General features: G+C 48.0%; 2 protein-coding genes across 17 annotated transcripts in view; one reads left to right on the plus strand and one right to left on the minus strand.

Moving 5' to 3' along the window:
* The window catches only part of LOC119969000 (probable G-protein coupled receptor 34), a 43,195-nt gene extending 30,214 nt beyond the window's left edge, over window positions 1-12,981 (minus strand). Inside the window, exon 1 of the mRNA XM_038802105.1 lies at window positions 12,832-12,981. The gene's annotated coding sequence lies outside the window, so the exon portion shown is untranslated. The remainder of the gene's footprint in view (window positions 1-12,831) is intronic.
* caska (calcium/calmodulin-dependent serine protein kinase a) overlaps window positions 1-25,622 on the plus strand; it is a 740,678-nt gene that overhangs the window by 332,377 nt on the left and 382,679 nt on the right. For all 16 annotated transcript variants that reach the window (XM_038802093.1, XM_038802098.1, XM_038802088.1 and 13 more), the window contains exon 6: window positions 23,449-23,551. In XM_038802093.1, the coding sequence (XP_038658021.1) occupies window positions 23,449-23,551 (103 nt within the window). The remainder of the gene's footprint in view (window positions 1-23,448; window positions 23,552-25,622) is intronic.

Below are 25,622 nucleotides of genomic sequence, written 5' to 3' on the forward strand. Positions count from 1 at the left end.
GGGAGCCAGGGAGTGCAGCTGACTGGGAGCAGAATCGGAGGGCATAGGCCCAGTTGGTCCACAGGGCAGCTATATTCTGTAAGGTAAGAGGGGATGGCGGCTAGGGCAGTTGCATGGTCCTCCTGTAGGATGTGGGTGGTGAGGAATACCACCGGTGTCCCCGCTGACTACACCTGCGGGAAGTACACCCAACCCCAGCACCTCAGAGACCGTGTTCTGGAGCTGGATGAACTTTGGATCGTCCGGGAGGCAGAGGGGGTTATAGAGAAGAGTTACAGAGAGGTAACCACACCCAAGGTTCAGGACAAGAGTAGTTGGGTTACAATCAGGGGAAAGAAAACAAACAGGCAGATGGTGCAGGGATTCCTCGTGGCCATTCCCCTTCAAAACAAGTATACCATTTTGGATGCTGTTGGGGGGGATGACCTACCGGGGAAAGGCCCTAGCGGCCAGGTCTCTGGCACTGAGTCTGGCTCTGGGGCTCAGAAGGGAAGGGGGGAGAATAGAAAAGCAATAGTAATAGGAGATTCAATGGTTAGGGGAATAGATAGGAGATTCTGTGGTCGCGGGCGAGACTCCCGGAAGGTATGTTGCCTCCCGGGTGTCGAGGCCAGGGGATGTTTCGGATCGCGTCATCAGGATCCTGAAGGGGGAGGGTGAGCAGCCAGAAGTCGTGGTGCACTTTGGTACCAACGATGTAGGTAGGAAAAGGGGTGTGGGGGTAATAAACGAGTTTAGGAAGTTAGGCTCGAAGTTAAAAGCCAGGACAGACAGTTGTCATCTCTGGTTTGTTGCCGGTGCCATGTGATAGCGAGGCTAGGAATAGGGAGAAAGTGCAGTTGAACACGTGGCTGCAGAAATGGTGTAGGAGGGAGGGCTTCAGGTATTTGGATAATTGGAGCGTATTCTGGGGAAGTTGGGGCCTGTACAAGCAGGACAGGTTGCATCTGAACCAGGGGGGCACCAATATCCTGGGAGGGAGGTTTTCTAGTACTCTTCTAGTACTCTTCGGGAGGGTTTAAACTAATTTGGCAGGGGAATAGGAACCGGATTTGTAGTCCAGCAACTAAGGGAGCCGATATTCAGGACGCCAAAGCGTGTAGTGAGGCAATGGGGAAGGGAACACTGACAAAGGAGAGTACTTATAGGCACGGAGATGGGTTCAAGCATCAGGAATAAGGTGGATGAACATAAGGCATGGATCGCTACTTGGGACTACATTGTGGTGGCCATCATGGAAACTTGGATAGAAGAGCGGCAGAAATGTTTGTTGGAGGTTCCTGGTTATAGATGTTTCAATAAGATTAGGGAGGGTGGTAAAAGAGGTGGGGGGGGGTGGGTGTGGCATTGTTAATTAAAGATAGTATAACAGCTGCAGAAAGGCAGTTCGAGGAGGATCTGCCTACTGAGGTAGTATGGGTTGAAGTCAGAAATAGGAAAGGAGCAGTCACCTTGTTGGAAGTTTTCTATAGGCCCCCCCCCCCCAATAGCAGCAGAGATGTGGAGGAATAGATTGGGAAACCGATTTTGGAAAGGTGCAGAAGTCACTGGGTAGTAATCATGGGTGACTTCAACTTCCCAAATATTGAGTGCAAACTCTTTCGATCAAATAGTTTGGATGGGGTGGTGTTTGTGCAGTGTGTCCAGGAAGCTATTCTAACACAGTATGTAGATTGTCCGACTAGAGGGGAGGCCATATTTTATTTTGTACTTGGTAATGAACCAGGGCAGGTGATAGATTTGTTAGTGGGGGAGCATTTTGGAGATAGTGACCACAATTCTGTGACTTTCACTTTAGTAATGGAGAGGGGTAGGTGTGTGCAACAGGGCAAGGTTTACAATTGGGGGAAGGGTAAATACGATGCTGTCAAGACAAGAATTGAAGTGCATAAGTTGGGAACATAGGCTGTCAGGGAAGGACACAAATGTGGAACTTGTTCAAGGAACAGATACTACGTGTCCTTGATATGTATGTCCCTGTCAGGCAGGGAAGAGATGGTCAAGTGAGGGAACCATGGTTGACAAGAGAGGTTGAATGTCTTGTAAAGAGGAAGAAGGAGACTTATGTAAGGCTGAGGAAACAAGGTTCAGACAGGGCGCTGGAGTGATACAAGATAGCCAGGAGGGAACTGAAGAAAGGGATTAGGAGAGCTAAGAGAGGGCATGAAAAATCTTTGGCAGGTAGGATCAAGGAAAACCCCAAGGCCTTTTACACATATGTGAGAAATATGAGAATGACTAGAGCGAAGGTAGGTCCGATCAAGGACAGTAGCGGGAGATTGTGTATTGAGTCTGAAGAGATAGGAGAGGTCTTGAACGAGTACTTTTCTTCAGTATTTACAAATGAGAGGGGCCATATTGTTGGAGAGGACAGTGTGAAACTGACTGGTAAGCTCAAGGAAATACTTGTTCGGAAGGAGCATGTGTTGGGCATGCTGAAAAACCTGAGGATACACGAGTCCCCCGGGCCTGACGGGATATAGCCAAGGATTCTATGGGAAGCAAGAGATGAAATTGCAGAGCCGTTGGCAATGATCTTTTTGTCCTCACTGTCAACAGGGGTGGTACCAGGGGATTGGAGAGTGGCGAATGGCGTGCCCCTGTTCAAAAAAGGGAATAGGGATAACCCTGGGAATTACAGGCCAGTTAGTCTTACTTCGGTGGTAGGCAAAGTAATGGAAAGGGTACTGAGGGATAGGATTTCTGAGCATCTGGAAAGACACTGCTTGATTAAGGATAGTCGGCATGGATTTGTGAGGGGTAGGTCTTGCCTTACAAGTCTTATTGAATTCTTTGAGGAGGTGACCAAGCATGTGGATGAAGGTAAAGCAGTGGATGTAGTGTACATGGATTTTAGTAAGGCATTTGATAAGGTTCTCCATGGTAGGCTTATGCAGAAAGTAAGGAGGCATGGGATAGTGGGAAATTTGGCCAGTTGGATAACGAACTGGCTAACCAATAGAAGTCAGAGAGTGGTGGTGGATGGCAAATATTCAGCCTGGAGCCCAGTTACCAGTGGTGTACCGCAGGGATCAGTTCTGGGTCCTCTGCTGTTTGTGATTTTCATTAATGACTTGGATGAGGGAGTTGAAGGGTGGGTCAATAAATTTGCAGACGATATGAAGATTGGTGGAGTTGTGGATAGTGAGGAAGACTGTTGTCGGCTGCAAAGAGACATTGATAGGATGCAGAGCTGGGCTGAGAAGTGGCAGATAGAGTTTAACCCTGAAAAGTGTGAGGTTGTCCATTTTGGAAGGACAAATATAAATGCGGTATACAGGGTTAACGGTAGGGTTCTTGGCAATGTGGAGGAGCAGAGAGATCTTGGGGTCTATGTTCATAGATCTTTGAAAGTTGCCACTCAAGTGGATAGAGCTGTGAAGAAGGCCTATGGTGTGCTCACGTTCATTAGCAGAGGAATTGAATTTAAGAGCCGTGAAGTGATGATGCAGCTGTACAAAACATTGGTACGGCCACATTTGGAGTACTGTGTGCAGTTCTGGTCGCCTCATTTTAGGAAGGATGTGGAAGCTTTGGAAAAGGTGCAAAGGAGATTTACCAGGATGTTGCCTGGAATGGAGAGTAGGTCTTACGAGGAAAGGTTGAGGGTGCTAGGCCAGTTGTCATTAGAACGGAGAAGGATGAGGGGCGACTTGATAGAGTTTTATAAGGTGATCAGGGGAATAAATAGAGTAGACAGTCAGAGACTTTTTCCCCGGGTGGAACAAACCATTACAAGTGGACATAAATTAAAGGTGAATGGTGGAAGATACAGGGGGGATGTCAGAGGTAGGTTCTTTACCCAGAGAGTAGTGGGGGCGTGGAATGCACTACCTGTGGAAGTAGTTGAGTCAGAAACATTAGAGACCTTCAAGCGGCTATTGGATAGGTACATGGATTACGGTAGAATGATGGAGTGTAGATTAATTTGCTCTTAAGAGCAGCATGGTAGCGTTGTGGATAGCACAATTGCTTCACAGCTCCACGGTCCCAAGTTCGATTCCGGCTTGGGTCGTGTGTGGGTTTCCTCCGGGCGCTCCGGTTTCCTTCCACAGTCCAAAGATGTGCAAGTTAGGTGGATTGGCCATAATAAATTGCCCTTAATGTCCAAAATTGCCTTAGTGTTGGGTGGGGTTACTGGATTATGGGGCTATGGTGGAGGTGTTGACCTTGGGTAGGGTGCTCTTTCCAACAGCCGGTGCAGATTCGATGGGCCGAATGGCTTCCTACACTGTAAATTCTATGATAATCTATGATTAATCTAGGACAAAGGTTCGGCACAACATCATGGGCCGAAGGGCCTGTTCTGTGCTGTATTTTTCTATGTTCTGTGTCCTTCAATGAAGACTTTTAAGCTCTTGCTGGCTTTCTCCTTTTCCTCCACAACTCTGTCCAATATCTGTCTACCGTGGAAATCACTGTGGGCCTGCAGCCTGTCACATCCCAGAAAGTGGGAGATCACACAAAATATGCCTGGGAGGGTGCAGGCCTGCAGCACTCGGCTTGTTTTATAGCTTGCAGGTGAAACACCATTGAAATGTGCACTTCCACTGTTAGGTAAGGCCTGAATTGACATTGTAAGCAGGGTTTTCCCTGCAGACGCTTCTTTAGCGGCTGGTGGAACACCGCAACCCTTCTGACTCCTGCCCACGATCCACCCGCACTTTGAAAAATCCTGCCTTAATCCAAACAAAATTGCATTGGCCTATGCCTGTTATGATGGTTTAATTGCATCCCTGGCTCCTAAAATATACTTGCCTTTCAAATTAGGATTTAATTTAAAACATGATTGTAGCAGTCTCACACACACACTAACCCAGGCTTTTGACCCTTACTGCACCAAATATCTATAATGTAATACATCTGAAATTCCTACATTCATCACCATTAAATAATAAAACTTGATCTAGGATGTAGCGTCTGACCTTTTTTAGTCTGTTTTCTCTCATCTACACCTGACATATTTGTACATTTAAGTTATTAAATGTTCTTCTAAGAATACAGCCACTAATTCTATTGTCTACATTAAACTGTAAAGAAATTCCATAACGTGATAATAAGAGTACTATTGCACACTAATGGCGAGTGCACAACCCAATTATCGAGTTAACTAAGCTTTTACTTATAATTATCGGAGTATCAGGCATGTGCTTCACTGTAGGGGAAGTGAAAACTCAAAGAAATGTTGCTAATTCAGACCTTCTAGCAGCCAGTGTCAGAATCTTTATTTAGAGGCCAGGTGTAGTAGATATGCGGCTTGCAAAGGAAGACCAGAAGGTTGGCAGTATTGAAATGCAATGAAGTCAAAAATAATATGTATTTTTTTTAACAAACAATTTTATTGAGGTATTTTTGGCATTGTAAACAGTAACAATATGCATTAGTGTGCAATTACAAAAAACAAAAATAGTGCAAATAACCGTACCACTCACACAGATAGACCCGCGAAGAAGTCGATGAATGGTTGCCACCTCCGGGCGAACCCTGATAATGATCCCCGTAAGGCGAACTTGATTTTTTTTCCAAGCCGAGAAAGTTTGCCATGTCCGACAGCCATACTTCGGTCTTTAGGGGCTTTGAGTCCCTCCAGGCCAACAGTATCCGTCGCCGGGCTATCAGGGAAGCAAAGACCACAACGTCGGCCTCTATCCCCCTCCTGTACTCCCGGGTCTTCCGATACCCCAAACATCGCCACATCTGGACCCATCGCCATCCCTTGTTTTCAGTACCCGGGATATGACATCCGCAAATCCCTGCCAATATCCCCTGAGTTTCAGACACGCCCAGAACATGTGGACATGGTTCGCTGGTCCTCCCCCACATCTAGCACATTTGTCCTCCGGCCTATAGAATTTGCTCAGCCGGGCCACCGTCATGTGGGCCCGGTGAACCACCTTGAACTGAATCAGACCGAGCCTGGCACATGTTGCGGTTCCATTTACCCTCCTCAGAGCGTCTGCCCACACGTCTCCCTCCAACTCCCCACCAAGCTCCTCCTCCCACTTAAGTTTCAGTTCCTAGGTCCCTGTGTCCTCCGCTCCCATAAGCTCCCTATAAATATCCGAGACTCTCCCCTCTCCTACCTCACCCTGGAAATTACCCTGTCCTGGATCCCCCTTGGTGGGAGGCATGGAAAGGGCGGGACCTGTCTACGTACAAAGTCCCGCACCTGCAAGTACCGAAAATCATTTCCCCTCGCCAGCCCGAACTTCTCCTCCAGTGCCCTCATGTTCGCGAAGCTCCCTTCCAGCAACAAGTCGCCCATCCTTCCCACCTCCGCCAAGCTGGAAACCCGCCATCCATCTTCCCCGGGACAAATCGGTGGTTGTCACATATTGGGGACCAGACCGACACTCCCACTAACCCCACATGCTTCCTCCATTGGCCCCAAATCCGCAAAGCCGCCACCACTACAGGGCTGGTGGAGTACCTGGCTGGCGGGAACGGCAGGGGAGCCGTGACCAGGGCTGCCAAGCTGGTGCCCCTGCACGAAGCAGCCTCCACCCGCTCCCAAACCGACCCCGTACCCACCATCCATTTCCTTATCATGGCTATGTTAGCCGTCCAGTAGTAGTTGTTGAGGTTTGGCAACGCCAGCCCCCTCTCGCTACGGTTCCGTTCCAGCATCCCCCTCTTTACCCGCGGGGACTTCCCCGCCCAAACAAATCCCAAGATAATTTTATTGACTCTATTAAAGAAGGACCGCGGAATGAAAATAGGGAGACACTGAAAAATAAACAGGAATCTCGGGAGGATTGTCATCTTCACTGTCTGTACTCTCCCCGCTAGTGACAGCGGGAGTGCATCCCACCTCCGAAACTCGCTCCTCATTTGCTCCACCAGCCTGGACAGGTTCAATTTATGAATCTTACCCCAGTCGCGCGCCACTTGTATCCCTAGATACCTAAAACTTTCCCCAACCAGCCTAAATGGTAGCTCCCTCAGCCTATTCTCCTGACCCCTCGCCTGCACTACAAACATCTCGCTTTTTGCCATGTTTAATTTGTCTCTTTAATTTGTCTGTAGGCTGCCCTCCTTCTGGCCACCTCTTGGCTCAGATCCTGGCAGATGCGCAGGACACTGTTGTTCCATGAGCAGCTCCTCGTACTCTTGGCCCACCATAGAACCCGCTCCTTGTCCACGAACCTATGGAACCTGACCACCATCGCCCGGGCCCCCCCCCCCCCTCGTGGCTGCCTCGCCTGCACTCTGTGTGCCCTATCCAGCTCCAACAGACGCGGGAAGAAATCATTCCCCACCAGCTTCTGGAGCATGTTTGCCACATATGCCGTGGCATCCGCTCCCTCGCCCCCCTCCGGGAGCCCAATGATTCTCAGGTTCTGCCGGCGAGACCTATTTTCCAGGTCCTCCAGCTTGTCCATCAGCCTTGCTTGCTGCTCCTTCAGCTTACTGATTTCCACGTCCGCCACCGTTTGGAAATCCGCCTGTTCCTCCACTGTCTTTTCCAATGCCTGGACCTTCTTGGTGGGCAGCACGGTAGCATGGTGGTTAGCATAAATGCTTCACAGCTCCAGGGTCCCAGGTTCGGTTCCCGGCTGGGCCACTGTCTGTGTGGAGTCTGCACGTCCTCCCCGTGTGTGCGTGGGTTTCCTCCGGGTGCTCCGGTTTCCTCCCACAGTCCAAAGATGTGCAGGTTAGGTGGATTGGCCATGCTAAATTGCCCGTAGTGTCCTTAAAAGTAAGGTTTGGGGGGGGTGGTTGTTGTTGGGTTACGGGTATAGGGTGGATACGTGGGTTTGAGTAGGGTGATCATTGCTCGGCACAACATCAAGGGCCGAAGGGCCTGTTCTGTGCTGTACTGTTCTATATCTAGTCCTGAGCATCCAGCCTCTGGTCAAGTCGTTCCACCGCTTTCTGGAGTGGTTCCAAATTGTCCCGCTTCAGTGCTGCAAAGCTCTCCTTCATGACCTGCAGCATATTGTCCAGCGCTGCCTGGACCGTCCTTTCGTCCGTTCTTCGGCCATCTTTCCTCCCACCTGAACTTCCACCCCATCTTTATTCAACTCCTTCGCCTGTTTTTGCTCCCTTCTGCTCCTTAAGTCCATACAACTCTGTATGGATTCAGGTCTAGAGTGCTACTGCTTTTCACTCCAGCGCTCAAAAGTTCCGAAAAGTCGGGGGAAAAGGTCTTAAAGTCAGACCGGAGCGAGAGCCACCAAATGTGCGACTTACTCCCTCATAGCTGCCACCGGAAGTGTCAAAAATAATATTAAATAAACTTTAATGCATTAGTAGTGATTCTAAACAATCTGCAAGGCACAAGTCAGGAGGTGATGGAATACACTCTATTTGCCTGGATGAGTGCAGCTCCCATCCAGGACAAAACTGTTTCCTTGATTGCCACTCCATCTATAATGCCTTCAACATTCATTCCTTCCACCACTGCTGCACAGTAGCCGCAGTGTATACCATGTACAAAATGCACTGCCGCAACAACCAAGAGCCGCTGCAGACTCGATGGGCCGAATGGCCTCCTTCTGCACTGTAAATTCTATGATTCTATGAACTCACCAAGAATTAGACAAACAAATATGCAGGGAGATTGGGGAGACTTGCAGGTGTCATGGTTGGGGATTTTAATTTTCTGAACATAGACTGGGACTGTCATAGTGTTAAGGGCTTAGATGGGGTGGAATTTGTTAAGTGTGTTCAGGAAAGTTTCCTCAGGCAGTATGTGGAGGGTCCTACTTTGGAAACGGCACATCCTGACCTACTCTTGGGAAAGGGCAGGGAAAGGGACTGAGTTTGTTTTAAATAAATTTAAGAGTACCCAATTATTTTTTTTCCCAATTAAGTAGCAATTTAGCGTGGCCAATTCACCTATCCTGCACATCGTTGGGTTGTGGTGGCAAGGGCAAGGTGACAGTGGAGGACCACTTTGGGACCAGTGACCATAGTTCATTTTAAAATAGTTATGGAAAGGGACAAGACTAGTCCACAGGTGCAAGTTCTAAATTAGGGAAAGACGAATTTTGATGGAATTAGACAGGAGCTTGCAAGGGTCGATTGAAGTACAGTAGTTTGTGTGAAGGCAGGGGGCCTCCAGCAAATGGGATGCCTTTAAAAGTGAAATAGCTAGAGTTTGAGTGTATATGTTCCTGTTAGGGTGAAGGGCAAGGCTGGCAGGAGTAGGAAACCCTGGATGACAAAAGAGATTGAGGTTTTGGCCAGGAAAAAGGAGGATGCATGGCCCAGGTGTAAGAAGTTAAAATCCAGGGATTACCTGGAGGTGTACAGGGGATACAGGAGTATACTCGAGAAGGAAACTAGGAGGGCAAAAAGGGGGCATTAGGTAGCTTTGGCTGAGGGGATTCACGTGAATCCAAAGAGATTCTTTAGATAAATTGAAGGAAAATTAATAATTAGAGAGAGAATAGAACCCCTCAAGAACCAAGGTGGACACATATGTGTGGACCACAGGAAGTGGGCAATGTTCTCAATTAGTATTTCTCCTCTGTGTTTACTGTGGAGAAAGACATGAAGACTTTGGAACCTGGGAATGTTAGTGGCGATCTATTGGGGACAGTTTGCATTGCAGTAGAGGAGGTGATGGGACGTATTAAAATGTATGAAGGTGGATAAATCTCCTGGCCCTGACCAGGTATATCCAAGAACACTGCGTGAGGCTAGAGAAAAAATTGCAGGAGCTCTAGCTCAGATATTTGCATCATCGTTAGCCACTGGGGAGATACCTGAAGACTGAAGGGTACCCAATGTTGGGCCCTTATTTAAGAAGGGCTGCAAAGAAAAACCTGGGAATTATAGCCCGGTAAACCCAACATCTGTGGTGGGTAAATTACTAGAGAGGATTCTGAGGGATAAGATATGCAGGCATTTGGAAAGATAGGTTTTGAATAGGAGTAATCAGCATGACTTTGTGCCTGGGAGATCATGCCTTATAAATTTGTTGAGTTCTTTGATGAAGTGATCAGGAAGGTTGATGAGGGCAGGGCGGTAGACGTAGTCTGTCTGGACTTCAATAAGGCCTTTGATAAAGTTCCGTATGGTAGGCTACTCTGGAAGGTTAGATCAGATGGAATCCAGATGAACTGGCAAATTGGATGTACAACTGGCTTAATGGTAGGAAGTAGAGGGTAATGGTAGCAGGATGCCTGTTGGACTGGAAGCCTGTGACTAGTGGTGTGCCTCAGGGGTCAGTGCTGGGCCCATTGCTGTTTTTTTTATCTATATCAACGATTTGGATGAGAATGTACAAGGCATGGTCAATAAGTTTGCAGATGACTCTGGGTGATATTGTAGACAGTGAGGAAGGTTATCAAAAATTGCAGCAGGTTCTTGATCAGCTGGGGAAGTGGGTTGAGAAATGGCAACTGGAGTTCGATACAAATAAGTGTGAGGGATTGCATTTTGGAAAGTCAAATCAAGGTAGGACATTCACGGTGAATGGTAGGACTTTGGGGAATATCGTGGAACAGAGGGACGGTGAATTGTAGGACTTTGGGGAATATCGTGGAACAGAGGGACCTTGGAGTTCAGGTGCACGGTTCTCTAAAGGTGGAGGCACAGGTACATAGAACAGTGAAGAAGGCTTTTGGCCTAAATCAGTCACGGCATTGAGTATAGAAGTTGGAGAGTTATGTTGCAGTTGTACAGGACGTTGGTGAAGCCGCACCTGGAGTATTATGTTCAGTTTTGGTCAACTTGCTGTGGGAAAGATGTTGTTAAACTGGAGAGAGTGCAGAAAAGATTTATAAGAATGTTGCCAGGACTCAAGGGAGTGAATTATAGGGAGAGATTGTACAGGCTAGGACTTTTTTCTTTGGAGGGTAGGATATTGAGGGGTAATCTTAGAGTATTTAAAATCATGAGAAGCATGGACAGGGTGAATGCACTGTCCTTTCCCAGGGTTGGAGAATCGAGAACTAGAGGGATGGACAGTGGGGGACTAGCCAGCCCGGGGGGGGGGGGGGGGGGGTGGATATGGACAGTGAGGAACTACCCAGCCCAGGGGGGGGGGGGGGGGGCAGGACAAACAGTGAGGGACTACCCAGCCCATGGTGGGGGAAGGGGGGGGGAGAGAGACGGACAGTGAGGAACTACCCAGCCCGGGGGTGAGGAGGGGGGGACGGGGGGAGGGGGAGGGGGGGGGGGGGGGGGGGGGGAGACAGTGAGCGGCTACCCAGCCCTGGGGGAAGGCAGAGGGGTACAATGAGGGACTACCTAGCCCGGGGTGTGTGGGGGGGAGAGTGAGTGACTACCCAGCCCCGGGAAGGCAGAGGGGTACAATGAGGGACTACCTAGCCCGGGGGGGGGGGGGGGGGGGTGAAAGGAAGGGGCTACCAGGAGAAAGCGAGGGGGGTGGAAGGGACTGCCAGGGGTAGGTATGGGGAGGTTGGAAGGGATTGCCAGGAGAAGGGATGGGGGGAGGGGGAGGTCGAGTGCAACTGCTGTTGGTGGGGGGAAATGAGCCAGGAATGTCATAAGTGGCTCTGAGCCATCATTTTTACATTCTACTGACTCTTCCAACTTCAAGAAAATCAAATCAAGATGGGGCGGCATTGCACAGTGGTTAGCACTACTGCCTACAGTGCTGAGGACCTGGGTTCAATCCTGGCCCCGGATCACTCTCTGTGTCGAGTTTGCACATTTCCCCGTGTCTGCGTGGGTCTCACCCCCACAACCCAATGATGTGCAGGTTAGGTTGATTTGTCATACTAAATTTCCCCTAAATTGGAAACAAATAATCAGGTATTCTAAAAAAAAATTTGAAGTCAAATCAAGATCATGAGACTTCACCAAAGTGCACCAAACCTGCGTAAAGAATTCAACTGTTTCCTGACTCATTTATTTTTGATAATTTGGCTCCATGGTATTACCTCAACTCTAATTCAATTTGCATTGCAAAATTTTAACAAAGAATCTTGGGTTGATACTTCACAGTATTGAAGGAGTTGCATTGTTGAAATACCATCTTTCATGTGATTTTAAAACTGAGGACTGGACTACCGATGGGCATGAAATATTTTGTGGCATTATTTCAAAAGGAGCAGTAAGCTAGTTTTCCCAGTGTCCTCATTAACATTGATGTGCAATTAAAGCAATTTTTTCGTCAATTTTATCGCTTGCTTTTTGTGGGATCTTCATATGTCCAATTTGCTGCTGCATTTTCTTTATAAAAGTGATTATTGCATTTCAGAAGGAAATTAGTTGTAATGAGGTTTGGGCATCCTGAATTGAAAATATTAAAACAAAGCAATTCTTGCATGTTCAACAAACAAGAAAGAATCTTAGATTATCTGCTGTTGAAACATTTAATATCACCTACAAAGCTAGCCATTCAGAATTCCTGTGGAATACCTGAAGATTTCCTCTTTCAATTCTCACCCCATCCCCCACCCTCCCTTAAACAATGAAGTAATTTGCTGATGCAAATTGTTCGAATGCTTTTCACTTAATTTCAGCATTTTGTACGCCATTTCTAATACGTAAGATGTTAATTTGCCTAAAATGTGTCAGAATTTCAAACCAAATGCTGCATAGATTATGAATGAGCAATTGGAGGAAGGGTCTTTCCCCAGACAGTTACCATTAACTGTGCATCCTCCTCCCCCACCCTCCTCATTTCCAAATACCACTGAACGTTCAGTTTCTCATAAGTTAATTCATCTGTATCTATTTCAATTTGATTATTTAGTGTAAGTTGTATTTTTTTAATTGCTTTGAAAAATATGTTTTGTTCAAAATACAGTACAGTTTTTACTTTTGCATATATAGTGAACAGTCAAGAAACATTCAAATTCATGGTGTATCTTCAAAGTAAATTCTGTATAAATTACATTAATCACATACCTGTGAAGATGTCTTAATCTTTTGCATAAATGGACACGATGCTAATTATCAAACTTTCCTTTACGCAGGGATCTTGACTTGAGTTTTTTTGTAAGGAGGTGCCTTTTTGATCTAGAAAGACTCAACTAAAACTTATTCCTCTTTTACTTCTGGTAGACTTAATGCTTGCGGTTTTCGTTTCTACTGTGGTGGTTCTGCTGACGCTGTACATTTTCCTGTTTGCATCTGTTTCCTTTCCCTTGAACGTGTTTATGAAATTGTATTTTACAGTAGAATTAAAATTCTTCTCCATGATAACATTCTCATGAATTTAAGTTGGCAGTGTGTACATGGGTATAATAATTAAATTAGCTTTAATACCCCCAAAAATATAGCTTTTATGATGTAAGCTTTAAAAAAGTAAATGTTTATAGCTAGAGCCTCTGCATCTCAGGTTAATGCCATGGACATTTTTAACACAATTACATAATATTTTATCTACAAATATGATACTTCAAACAATATGGTGCTCCCTCACTGAAATTGCAAAAGTGAACCAGGTTTTCGCCCCTCCCACAGGATGAATGATGCTCTCGCCAAGCAAACAAAAATTCTCTCTGACTGACTGTGCTGCATTCTCTCTCCTTGTAAGTACTCTGGCACGTTTCACCTTGCAATCCACCTTCAAACCTTCTCCTCCACTGTGCAGCTTAGTGGTATTCCCCTCACTTGGTTCCATGTTTAATTATGTAGGTGAAGTCCAGACAGTTATGCTTCCATCTGGCTGAATGAAAAGTAGGACCCTGTTCTTTTGGGTCATAGATTAGGTGAAAGTCACGAAGAAAGGCTAAATCCCAAATCCAGAAAGTCAACCCTTTTTTCAGAAATATTTTTATTCAAGGCATTTTACATATCTACACAAAAATATCAGAAGACCAAAACATCCACCTGAACAAACGACCACAAATTCCCAACCTCCCCTGATACTAACACCGCACCTTCCTAATTTTAACCCCCTTATCTCTTCCACCGACCACTCAATCTTCCTTGAAGAAATCAATGAACGGTTTCCATCTCCGGGTGAACTCTTCCTCCGACCCCTGCAAAGCGAACTTGACCATCTCCAACCGCAGAAATTATGTCAGGTCCCTCACCCTACCCTCCATGTCCCACCAACACAACAAAATCAGACTCCGGGCTATCAGGGAGGCAAAGGCCAATAAATCGGTCTCTCTCTCCACAATGACTCCTGGATCTTCTGTCACACTGAATATCGCCACCTGCGGACCCAGGACCACCCCCACACCCAGTATCTTGGACATAACACCTGAAACCCCCCCCTGCCAGAAACCCCTCGGCTTTGGACACGCCCAAAACATGTGGACGTGATTCACGGGCACCTTCGCACACCACCCACACCTAACTTCCACTCCCGCAAAGAACCTCCAGTCCCGCAAGCTTGCCCCTATGAATGGGTCCCTCTATCCCCACCTGCCGCCAGCCCTGGAACCTCTCATCCAGTCCTGCCGGCACAGATCTATGGTTGTGACATATCGGCGCCCACAACATGCCCTCCAGCCCAAAATGCTGCCTATATTGGCTTCACACCCATGCCACCAAAACTGTCCTCAAACTCAACCCGTGACACGCGCCATCTCCATACACCCCCAAACCAATTTCTCCTCCACCACCCATCTCCTCACCCATTGCAATGTTCGCCACCAATTAATAATTTATCAAAATCAGCAATGCCAGCCTCCCCTCTCCCACCCACACAAACTCCAAAATTATCCCATTAACCTTTCTGAAAAAAGACTTGGAACAACGATATGGAGGTTCTAGAACACAAACAAGAGCCTGTACAACACCGTTATTTTCACCGTCTGCACGCGTCAGTGACAGCGGCAACACATCCAACCTATTAAAATCCAGCTACATTCCCTCCACCAATTGTACCAAGTTCAATTTGTGTAGCTGGGCCCAGCTCCGCACCACCTGGATTCTTAGATACGGAAAACTCGCCCCCACCATCTGGAACAGCAACTCCTAACCTCCTCTCTTGCCCTCTAGCATTAATCAGGAATACGTCGCTCTTCCCCGTGTTCAATTTGTAAACAGAAAACCCGCCAAATTCCCGCAAAATCTCCATAATCCCCCCCCCAAAGCTACCCATTGGGTGCAGAATATACAATAACAGGTCATCTACAAATTGCGAAGCCCCCCTCCCCCCGCTCACTCGCTCAGTCCCCCTCCAATCCCTCCATGCAATAAGCACCATTGCCAACGGCTCTATCGGCAAGACAAAAAAACGAGGGAGAGTGGGCAGCCTGCCTCGTCGCACAATGTTACCGAAAGTACCCCAAACACGTCCTGTTCATCCACTGACGCCCTGCACAACTGCCAAACCCACTCCACAAACCCCTGACCATACCCGAACCGGCCCAGCACCTTCAACTAATACGGACACTCCACCCTTCTCCATGTCGATAACCACTACTACTTCTACCTCCTGCCCTTCCGAGGGGATCATAATTACATTAAGCAGCCTGCGCACATTCGCCGACAGCTGCCTACCTGTCACAAATCCCGTCTGGTCCTCTCCTATCGCCCCCAGCATACTATCCTCTATTCACATGTCAGCACCTTCGCCAACAACTTTGTATCGACAGTCAGCAACGATATCAGGCGGTATAACCCACACTGCTCCGGGTCCATATCTTTCTTCAATATCAGGGAGACGGAAGCCTGTGACAATCAAGGGAGGAACCAATCCCTCGCCTGACTGTACGTCCTCACTAACAGCAGCCCTAGCTCCACACCAAATTCTTATAAAACCCGACAGAACCCATACGACACCAGAGCTTTCTCTACCTGCATTGCACCCACTCGATCCATCACCTTCCTCAACCCAATCGGGGCTCCCAGCCCCTGTACCCTCTCCCCCTCCACCTTATAGAACTCCAACCCATCCAGGAACTGTTTCATCCCCCCCTCCCCTTCCCCGCCCAGAGACTCCGACTCAAACAGCCTCCAATAAAAGGCCTCACATTCCCCATTCACCCTTCCAGATCCATCACCACCTTACCTCTCTCGTCCTTCATCCTACAATTTTCCTCGCCGCTGCCTGCTTCCTCAGCTGATGGGCCAGAATCCTACTCCCCTTTTCCCCGTATTTATGCTGCTCTTCTGACCCTCTGCAGCTGCCCCATCACTTTCCCCATGGACACCAACCCAAACTCCATCTGGAGCCTCTCTCTCTCTTTTAACAACCCCTCCTCTGGTGCCACCGATCCACCCTCAGAATCTCCTGTACCAACCTTGCCTTCTCCCCTCATTCCACCCTCTCCCTATGCGTCCGGATCAAAATAAATTCCCGCCTGACTACCACCTTAAGTGTCTCCCACAGCATGGCAGCTGTGACTTTTCCCATGTCATTCACCTCCACATAACCACAAATGGCAGCCCTCACCCGCTCGCACACATCCTCATCCGCCAACAGCCCCACATCTTACCGCCACTGCAGCCGTTGTGCCTCCCCTGCATCACCCGCAAATCCACCCAATGCAGCGTGTGGTCAGAAACCACAATCCCTGAATACTCCATGTCAGCCACACCCGCCAGCCGTGCCTTGTCCATAGTAAAGTCGATCCGGAATACATCTGGTACACATGTGAAAAATATGAAAACTCCTTCACTTTCGGCCACCCAAAGCTCCACAGGTCAGCCCCCTACCCCCATGTGCTCCATGAACCCCTCGACTCTCTAGCCACCGCCAGCAGCCTTGACGGCCTCGGACTCAACTGGTCTAAACGCGGATCTGGGACTGTATTGAAATAGTCTCCCATAATCAATCTACGCATGTCCAGGTCCAGGATCCTCCCCAACACCTTCCTCATATGCAATCTGATCCCAATTAAGGCCATAAACATACCCCACGACAACCGGCTCCAGCTTCCCACTGATCATCACATATCTAACCCCCGGATTGGCCTCAATGTTCCCCACCTCAAAATCGACTCTCTTATTCACCAACACCACCACCCTTCTCGTCTTCTTGTGCAACCCCAGGTGGTGCCCCACCCATCCCTTCCTCAGCCTAATCTGATCCCCCAACGTCATGTGCGACTCCTGCAAGAACACAGCGTCCGACTTCAAACTCCTCGGATGCATGAACACACCACCGTTAAACCAGTCAATTAGGCCCTCACACGTTTCACATGACCAGCCTGGTCAGGGAGCCCCCCCCCCCCCCCCCCTGTTGAACAGCCATACCCCTTTTTAAGCTAGACCACGTCACTAGCCCCTCCAGGCCCTCCCCCAGATGTCTGCGCCATCTCTCCCTTCCCAACTGCATCACACCAACCATACCTTGTCAGCAACCCTCCCCCACCCCCCCCTCCAAAACCAAACAAAAAGCCAACCCAATCCCACCTCCCCCAAGACTTCCTCCTGCCAACCCCCCAGTTCACTCCCGTTAACTAGCCACCCCCAGCTAGAATGATGGTCCCTGCCCAAGGCCTCTGACGTCACCTCACCCTTCCAGTCCAAACCCCCTCGTCCCCGTCCCCAACCAGCCCTCCAAACCACCAACAACAAAGAGAAAAAAAAGTCACTCACCGCTCCCTCGTTGGAACCTGCTCCAATTCACCCACCCAATATGCCCCACAATTTGCACACAACTCCTCTCCAAATTCAATGTATTCCCACTCTTCCCAGTCCATGGTCCCTCATAAGGTCCATCACCTCCTCCGATGAGTCAAAATAAAATTCCAGTTTTTGATGCGTCGCCCACAAGTGGGCAGGGTACAAAACACCAAACTTGATCTCCTTGTAGAGGACGGACTTTATCCGACTATACACGGCCAGCTCTGCACCTAGGTCTTGATAAATCCGCAGCTCACTCCCCTACCAGAAGAAGGTGCACTTCTTGATCTGCCTCACCCACGTCAGGAGCTTCTCTTCATCCAGGAACCGATGCAGCCTCACCACCATCACCCTTGGCAATTCCCCTACCTGCGGCCTCCTCATCACCCTGTGTGCCCAATCTACCTCGAGGGCCAGCCAAATGCATCCCCCCCCCCCCCTCCTACATCAGCTTCTCCAACATGCTGCTCATGAACTTGGCGGCCTCCACACCTTCGATGCCATCAGACATCCCAATAATCCTCAAATTCTGTCTCCTGGGGCAGTTTTCGAGGTCTTCCAAGTTCTCTCTCAGCCTTTTCTGGTTACTCATCACCATCCCCATCTCTGCCTCCAGTGAGATCAACCGATCCCCATGCTCCACCACCAACTACTCCACCTTCTCGATCGCCATGCCCTGAGCCTCCTGCCCCTGCTCCACCCGCTCCATTGCCTCCCTAAGCGGCTCCACCACCTTAACCAAATCCTGTAAGGCCTCTTTCCTCTGCTGCTGGTAATTGCCATCGAAAAACTTCCCCAGCTGCTCTGTCAACCACAGGGCGAGCGGCGCTGCCCCTTACCCGCAGCCATCTTCACCTGTGTCGCACCACAAAAACATTCCTGCTCCAACTGTTCTCTCTTGTGGTGCTTCTCGTCCACTGATCCATACACCAACCTCACCAGAAGAATTTTACCTTCCCTGGGCACTCCTACGCCTTTTGCCTTCAAACACTACACCAGTCCGCTAGGGAAAGGACTGAAAAAATCCACCTTGAGCAGAAGCCACCAAATGTGCGACCACTCACTCCATGGCCACTATCAGAAATCAAGTCAACTGTGTTTTGATCTGATTCTGTTTCTCCAGGTCATGTGGTAGCTATTAAAATCTGCCAACACAAATAGAGGCTTTAGAAAAAATATTTGGCTAGGAGAGCTTGCCATAAACGCAGTGACAAAAGAAAAACATCCATACCAGCAATACTATAAAACTAATTCTCAGAAGTTGGCACCACACCTGGGAAAATTAATCTGCGCGAAGAACCAGGACAAGTTTGTTCTGAATTATACTGAGGCAATACCCTTGAAATTGACCATGCTATTGTCAAATTACTTATAATTGAAAAATAATGCAACACAAGGAAATTTAAGAAGTATTAGCATGTTGTATGTTTATTTATCACCACTGAGCCAGCAGGGTCCATATACTGAATAACTAAGCCATGCAAATCAAGAAATTTCCAGACTTAGTTGCTGGTTTCTGCCAATTTCATTGAATTGGCAAATGAGTGAGGTGGGCCAAATTGTAGTGTTATTTTAACTCATTTTGTCTTCCATGCCTGTAGTTTAACTTAGATTAAAAGAATAACAAACCCATAAAATATCAACATTGGAATTGGATGAAAGAATGGGTAGTTATGTATGAATAAAAAAGATCAAACCGTTTCTGGAACATGGGACCTAATTTATGTCTTCTAGTTTTGCTTAAATTATTGAAGGTGGAATTTTTGGCAACTTGATTGCAGCTCAGTTGCAAGAACCATGTGACTTATGTTTTGCAAACTAACTGAAAAATGTAAATATAGGTCATGGGCGGGATTCTCCGACCTCCCGCCGGGTCGGAGAATTGCCGGGGGGCGGTGTGAATCCTGCCCCCACCGGCTGCTGAATTCTCCGGCGCTGGAGATTTGGCGGAAGCGGGAATCACGCCGGTCAGCGGCGCACCTGCCGATTCTCCGGCCCACGATGGGCCAAGTGGCCGCCCATTTTCGGGCAGTCCCACCGGCATATGTTACACCAGGTATTTGCCGGCCGGACCTGGATGCGCGGGTGACCTCCGGTGTCCTCGGGGTGGGCGCGGGGGGATCAAGCCCCGGGAGGTTCCTCCACGGTGGCCTGGCCCACAATCGGGCCCCACCTACCCGTGGGCGGGCCTGCGCCGTGGGGGCACTCTATTCTTCCGCACCGGCGGCTGTACCGGTCCGCCATTGCTGGTGCGGAGACGAACCCCTCTGCGTATTCGCTGGGATGATGCCAGCACACACTGGCGCTCCCGTGCATGCGGCAACTTGCGCCGGCCGACTGAGGCCCTTCGCCGCCGTTTGGCATGGCGCCAAGTCCCTTCCCCGTCGGCCGCCATAGCGCAGACCATTCCGGGGCCGGCCTAGGCCCTGAAGTGCGGATGATTCTGCACCTTCGGGGCGGCCCGACGCCGGAGTGGTTCACGCCACTCCTCGGCGCCGGGACCACCCTGCCCCGCCGGGTAGGGGAGAATCACACCCCATATGTTTAGCTAGGCATTCTGGAGTTCAGCTCCATTATCTTAATTTCTAGAGCTTTCCCTGAGAATGTTTTTGTAAAGAGCCAACATCCCTTGTCCCTCCACTCCTGAAACTATTGCATTACGTTCACCCAGAGTGCAGCAGCATTCTGGTGCCATGGCTTTGGCTTTTTTCAATTTGAATTACCTATATTCTGCAACAGATGTGTGGCATGATTCTCCTTGTTTTTTTTGTGTACCCCAAAACCAAGTTTCATTGCTGTACCAAATACCTTGATGTATTTTGATGTGCTCTTTCCAAGGGCCGGTGCAGACTTGATTGGGCCGAATGGCCTCCTTCTGCACTGAAAATTCCATGATTCTATGATTTTTCATATCACTACAGACTTCTTGGTCAGTAACTGGAAGTTAACAAGACATTTATTTGAAAGTCCAAACTATTCATTTTCAAGAGTGCTGTTGTGTCTATGACTTTCACTGATAATCAACAGAGCTATTTTTTAGCTATGTTTGATGATTATGAGCAAGATTATACACAATCTCTGTTTGGCTGCATGCCTACCTGTTCCATGGACTTTAACAACATTCTGATTCATTGAAGGTCATGATAGTCTGATTATACTGCATCCTTGAGATAGGGCCGAAGCCAAGTGTGCATTATTAACTTCCTATTGTGGTCAGAAGAATGCACATAGGCTTTTATTATCCAAGTTTTGGGCAGCTGTACATGAAGAGAAAACAGAACGATGGAAGTTGTGGTAAACCTTTATAAATCACTGGTTAGATTTCAGTTGTAATATTGTGGATACCACATTTCAAGAAGGGTGTCAAAGAGCGTAGGACAGATTTACCAGAATTGTCCGACAAATGTGGGACTTCAGTTATGTGGACAAACGAGAGGAGCTGAGATTATTCTCAAGAACAAAGAAGGTTAAAGGAATGAAAATGATCAAAATTATATAGGGTTTTGATGGAGTAAATATTGACAGGAAGATCAATAACCAGAAGGGGCAGATATAAGATAAATGGCAAAACAAATTACATGAGAGAAATAAGATTGTTTTTATGCAGCCAGTTGTTACAATCTGGAATGTGGGAGCAGGTTCAGTAGTAAGTTGCAAAAGGGAATTAAATAAACCCTTGACAAGGAGGAAATTGCAGGGCCTTCATAATTAGCTGGGAAGTGGGACTCATTAGATAGCTCGAGCTTGGCCAAATGGTGGTCTTCTGTGATGTATGTTTCAATATGTTTTTGAATGTTGACACAAGTTAGTGCTGTTTGCTAATTACTCTGGCATTTTTTTGCACTTGATTGTGAGGAACTGATAAGTATGGTTAATACCGCAAGCAGCTCAATGCTCAGCTCAAAATGTATAATGCGAGTCTGCAGCCAGTTTGTTAGCTTAACAGTGTTTTTAAAATTTGGTATAAATGTGACAGCACCATGTAGGTCAATTAAAATTCTTAATATATGTGACTCGCTAAGCTATTCTAATTAGTGTATTTTTTAATCGTTCAGGGTTGTGGGTGTCACTGGCTGGGCCAGCATTTATTGTCCATCCCTAACTTCCCTTGTACTGAGTGGTACGTGAGGCCATTTAGAGTCGACCACATTGCTATGGGTTTGGAGTCACATGTAGGCCATACCAGGTATGGGTAGCAGATATCCAGATAGATTTTTATGATAATCGATGATGGTTTCATGGTCATCATTAGACTTTTAAATCCAGATTTCTATTGAATTCAAATTTCACCACCTATTGTGGTGGGATTCGAACCCTGGTTTTCTGAATTACTAGTGACAATACCACTACACCACATGCGTATAACAAGCCGAAAGAGTTCTTAAACTGCGGCAGCTTAGTTTTTCACCAAGCCAAAGGACAATCAGCTCAACAGCAGCACAGGTACCACACTTTTCTTTATTAATTTAATGACTACAGTTCATTCATCATATACATGGTCACAATTTGTAAATTTGTGTTGGTAAATTTAAGCATTCACTACGTCTCAGTTTGTATTTATCCATTCGGTCTTTGTAAAGAATATGCATGTGGTGGTGCAATCCAGCAATGCAGTATTATGTTTCGATCAAGTAAAACAGGTGCAGGCATTATTTTAAAATACGGATCAAGGCACAAGTCACACAGATGGAATTGAGCCAATACCTTATTGTGAAATGCTTCTGCTTTGTTGCATGTTTTGTCTGAACTGCTATTTCCCTTTTCTTGTATATTGGCCAATAGAATTGTTTTTATTTGTTCGGTTTATAATCTTTGCCAGATCATCCAAACGGTGAAGTATTTCAAAGTAAAGGGATATTCCAAATTACAAACATGCAGAGGCCTTAGACTCAAGTCTTGGTTTGTATTAAAAAGAAAATGCCTGCATGTAATGTTTGCATAGAATACAGGAGCAGGAGGAGACCTTTTGGCCCTTCGAGTCTGCTCTGCCATTTGTCACAATCATGGCTGATCACCCAACTCAATAGCCTGCTTTCTCCCCATAGCCTTTGATCCCATTCGTCCCAAGTGCTATATCCAACTGCTTCATGAATGTATTCAATGTTTTAGCATCAACTATTTCCTGTGGTAATGAATTTCACAATGTGAATTGTGTGACCATTCCAATGCTGGAAAATTGCAGCAGGTCTGGCAGCATCTGTAGGGAGAGAAAAGAGCTAACGTTTCGAGTCCAGATGACCCTTTGTCACAGTTAAAAGACAGAGAAAGTGGGAAATATTCATACTGTGGAGTGAGAATGAAAGATGAGTCATAGCCACAATGAGAATTATGTAATGAGAATGGGTGAAAAATGGTAACTGGAGAAGAGGTTCAGAAATGGATGTTTCCATGCCTGAGTCTTCATTGAGGGCCAGGTTCTCAAATGCCTTTGTTTTAAATATTTTAATTGAACACAGTTGAGAACAATGCTATTTTAGGGCAATACCTTGATATGTTTATTACATGCCACATAATCATACATTTTCTACACCTCATGATTTGTCTCTGTATACCTATGCTCCGGTCTTCAATGGTCAAAACTACCTAAGTGATGATACTTTGTATAGAATCAACTTTTCAGTGACAGCATTGTAACATAATGGATGGAAATGGAGGGATAAGAGGAAGAATGCAAACTTTTGCTGATTTCCATGAAATTGCCACTGAGAAAGTTCTACACAAAGTGTGCTCCTGGACTAATTCAAACTTATATTTTATAAGCACCAAGAACTTTTGAAATGAATAGTACCACTATGTATGTCAGCATCATTCTTTTGCAATTAAAGATTTCTGGCTGCTTCTCAACTTTTGTTTAATTTGGCTGTAGTTATGAACGTTAGTGAAGTGGAGGTTGCAAATTTAATAGCTCTTTTTTCAACTAAAAAGACGCATAGCAGTGTCAATAGCAGTTTTATTTATGCACAAACTATTCAATGCTTTTTTCCACCCATGCAGCCACACTGTGTGCTACTTGCTTCGAAGGAAAATTCAGCACCTGTGAAACTCGGTGGATTTGGAGTGGCCATCCAATTAGGAGAATCTGGGCTTGTTGCTGGAGGTAAGAGCATTACTTTTATACCTTGATGAGCAAAATATTGCAGTTGCTGAAAATCTGAAATGAGTACAGAAAATAGTGCAAATACAGCGCCAGACCCCCCCATCCCTGCTCCGCTCCAGGAACACCCTTCTCACTCTCCGAGTCCCTCGCACCCACGCAAACCCCGTAATACTCCAGTTGACCCGCCTAAAGAAGGCCTTCGGGATAAGAATGGGGAGGCACTGGAACAGGAACAAAAACCTTGGGAGCACCGTCATCTTGACTGACTGCACCCGAACCGCTAGGGACAGCGGCAACGCATCCCACCTCTTAAACTCCTCCTCCATCTGCTCCACCAACCTCGTGAAATTAAGTCTATGCAGGGCCCCCCAGCTCCTGGCCACCTGGACCCCCAAGTATCTGAAGCTCCTCTCCGCCCTTTTTAGTGGGAGCTCGCCAATTCCCCTCTCCTGGTCCCCTGGGTGAACCACAAACAACTCGCTCTTCCGACACCTTATGCTCCTCCCCACCCCGCACTAGCCCCCTCCCTTTCCTCGACTCCCTCAGGGCCATAGCCTGGGGTTCAATCGCCAATGCAAAGAGCAGGGGGGACAAGGGACACCCCTGCCTCGTCCCTCGATGCAGCCGAAAGTACTCAGACCTCCTCTTGTTTGTGGCCACACTCGCCATCGGGGTCTCGTACAACAGCCTGACCCACCTGACGAACCCCTCCCCAAACCTGAACCTTTTCAGCACCTCCCACAAGTACCCCCACTCTACCCTATTGAAGGCCTTCTCAGCGTCCATCGCCGCCACTTTCTCAGCCTCCCCCTCCCTCGCCGGCATCATAATAACGTTCAGGAGCCTCCGCACATTCGCGTTCAACTGTCTCCCCTTCACGAACCCCGTCTGGTCCTCATGGATGACCTGCAGCACACAATCCTCAATTCTCATGGCTAAGACCTTCGCCAGCACCTTGGCATCTACATTTGACAGCGAGATCGGCCTGTAAGACCCACACTGTAGGGGATCTTTGTCCCGCTTCAAGATCAAGGATATCAGTGCCCGGGACATCGTCGGGGTCAAAACCCCCCCTCCCTTGCCTCATTGAAGGTCCTAACCAGCAACGGGCCCAACAGGTCCACATATTTTTTGTAAAACTCGACCAGGAAACCGTCCGGCCCCGGCGCCTTCCCTGCCTGTATGCTCCCTATCCCTTTGACCAGCTCCTCCAGCACAATCGGGGCCCCTAATCCCACCACCAGTCCCTCCTCCATCCTTGGGACCCTCAGTTGGTCCAGAAAGCGGCTCATCCCTCCCTCCTCCACCGGGGGCTTGGACCGATACAATTCCTCATAAAAGTCCCTGAAGACCCCATTGATGCCAACCCCACTCCGCACCACACTCCCTCCCCTATCCTTAACTCCCCCGATCTCCCTAGCTGCGTCCTGCTTCCGAAGCTGATGCACCAGCATCTGGCTTGCCTTTTCCCGTATTCATAAATCGCCCCCTGGGCCTTCCTCCACTGCGCCTCCGCCTTCCTGGTGGTCAACAGGTCGAATTGGGCCTGGAGGCTGCGCCTCTCCCTCAACAGTCCCTCCTCCGGCACCACTGCGTATCTCCTGTCTACCCTCACCACCTCCCCCACCAGCCTCTCCTTCTCCCTCTGTTCTCTCTTCTTGTGGGCCCTAATGGAGATCAGCTCTCCCCTAACCACCGCCTTCAGTGCCTCCATGACCGTCCCCACTCGAACCTCCCCGTTATTGTTGGCCTCCAGGTATCGTTCTATGCTTCCTCGGACCCGCTCGCTCACCACCTCATCCGCCAGCAGCCCCACCTCCAAGCAGCACAACGGGCGCTGGTCCCTCTCCTCCCCCAGCTCTAAGTCTACCCAATGCGGGGCGTGATCCGAAATGGCTATCGCTAAGTACACGGTATCCTCTACTCTCGCAATCAGCACCCTACCCATGACAAAGAAGTCGATCCGGGGATAGGCCTTATGAACGTGCAAGAAGAATGAAAAAGACCCCAGCCTTGCAAATCTCCATGGGTCCACCCCTCCCATCTGGTCCATGAATCCCCTCAGCACTTT

Source organism: Scyliorhinus canicula, chromosome 7, assembly GCF_902713615.1.
Source record: "Scyliorhinus canicula chromosome 7, sScyCan1.1, whole genome shotgun sequence".
Taxonomy (NCBI): domain Eukaryota; kingdom Metazoa; phylum Chordata; class Chondrichthyes; order Carcharhiniformes; family Scyliorhinidae; genus Scyliorhinus; species Scyliorhinus canicula.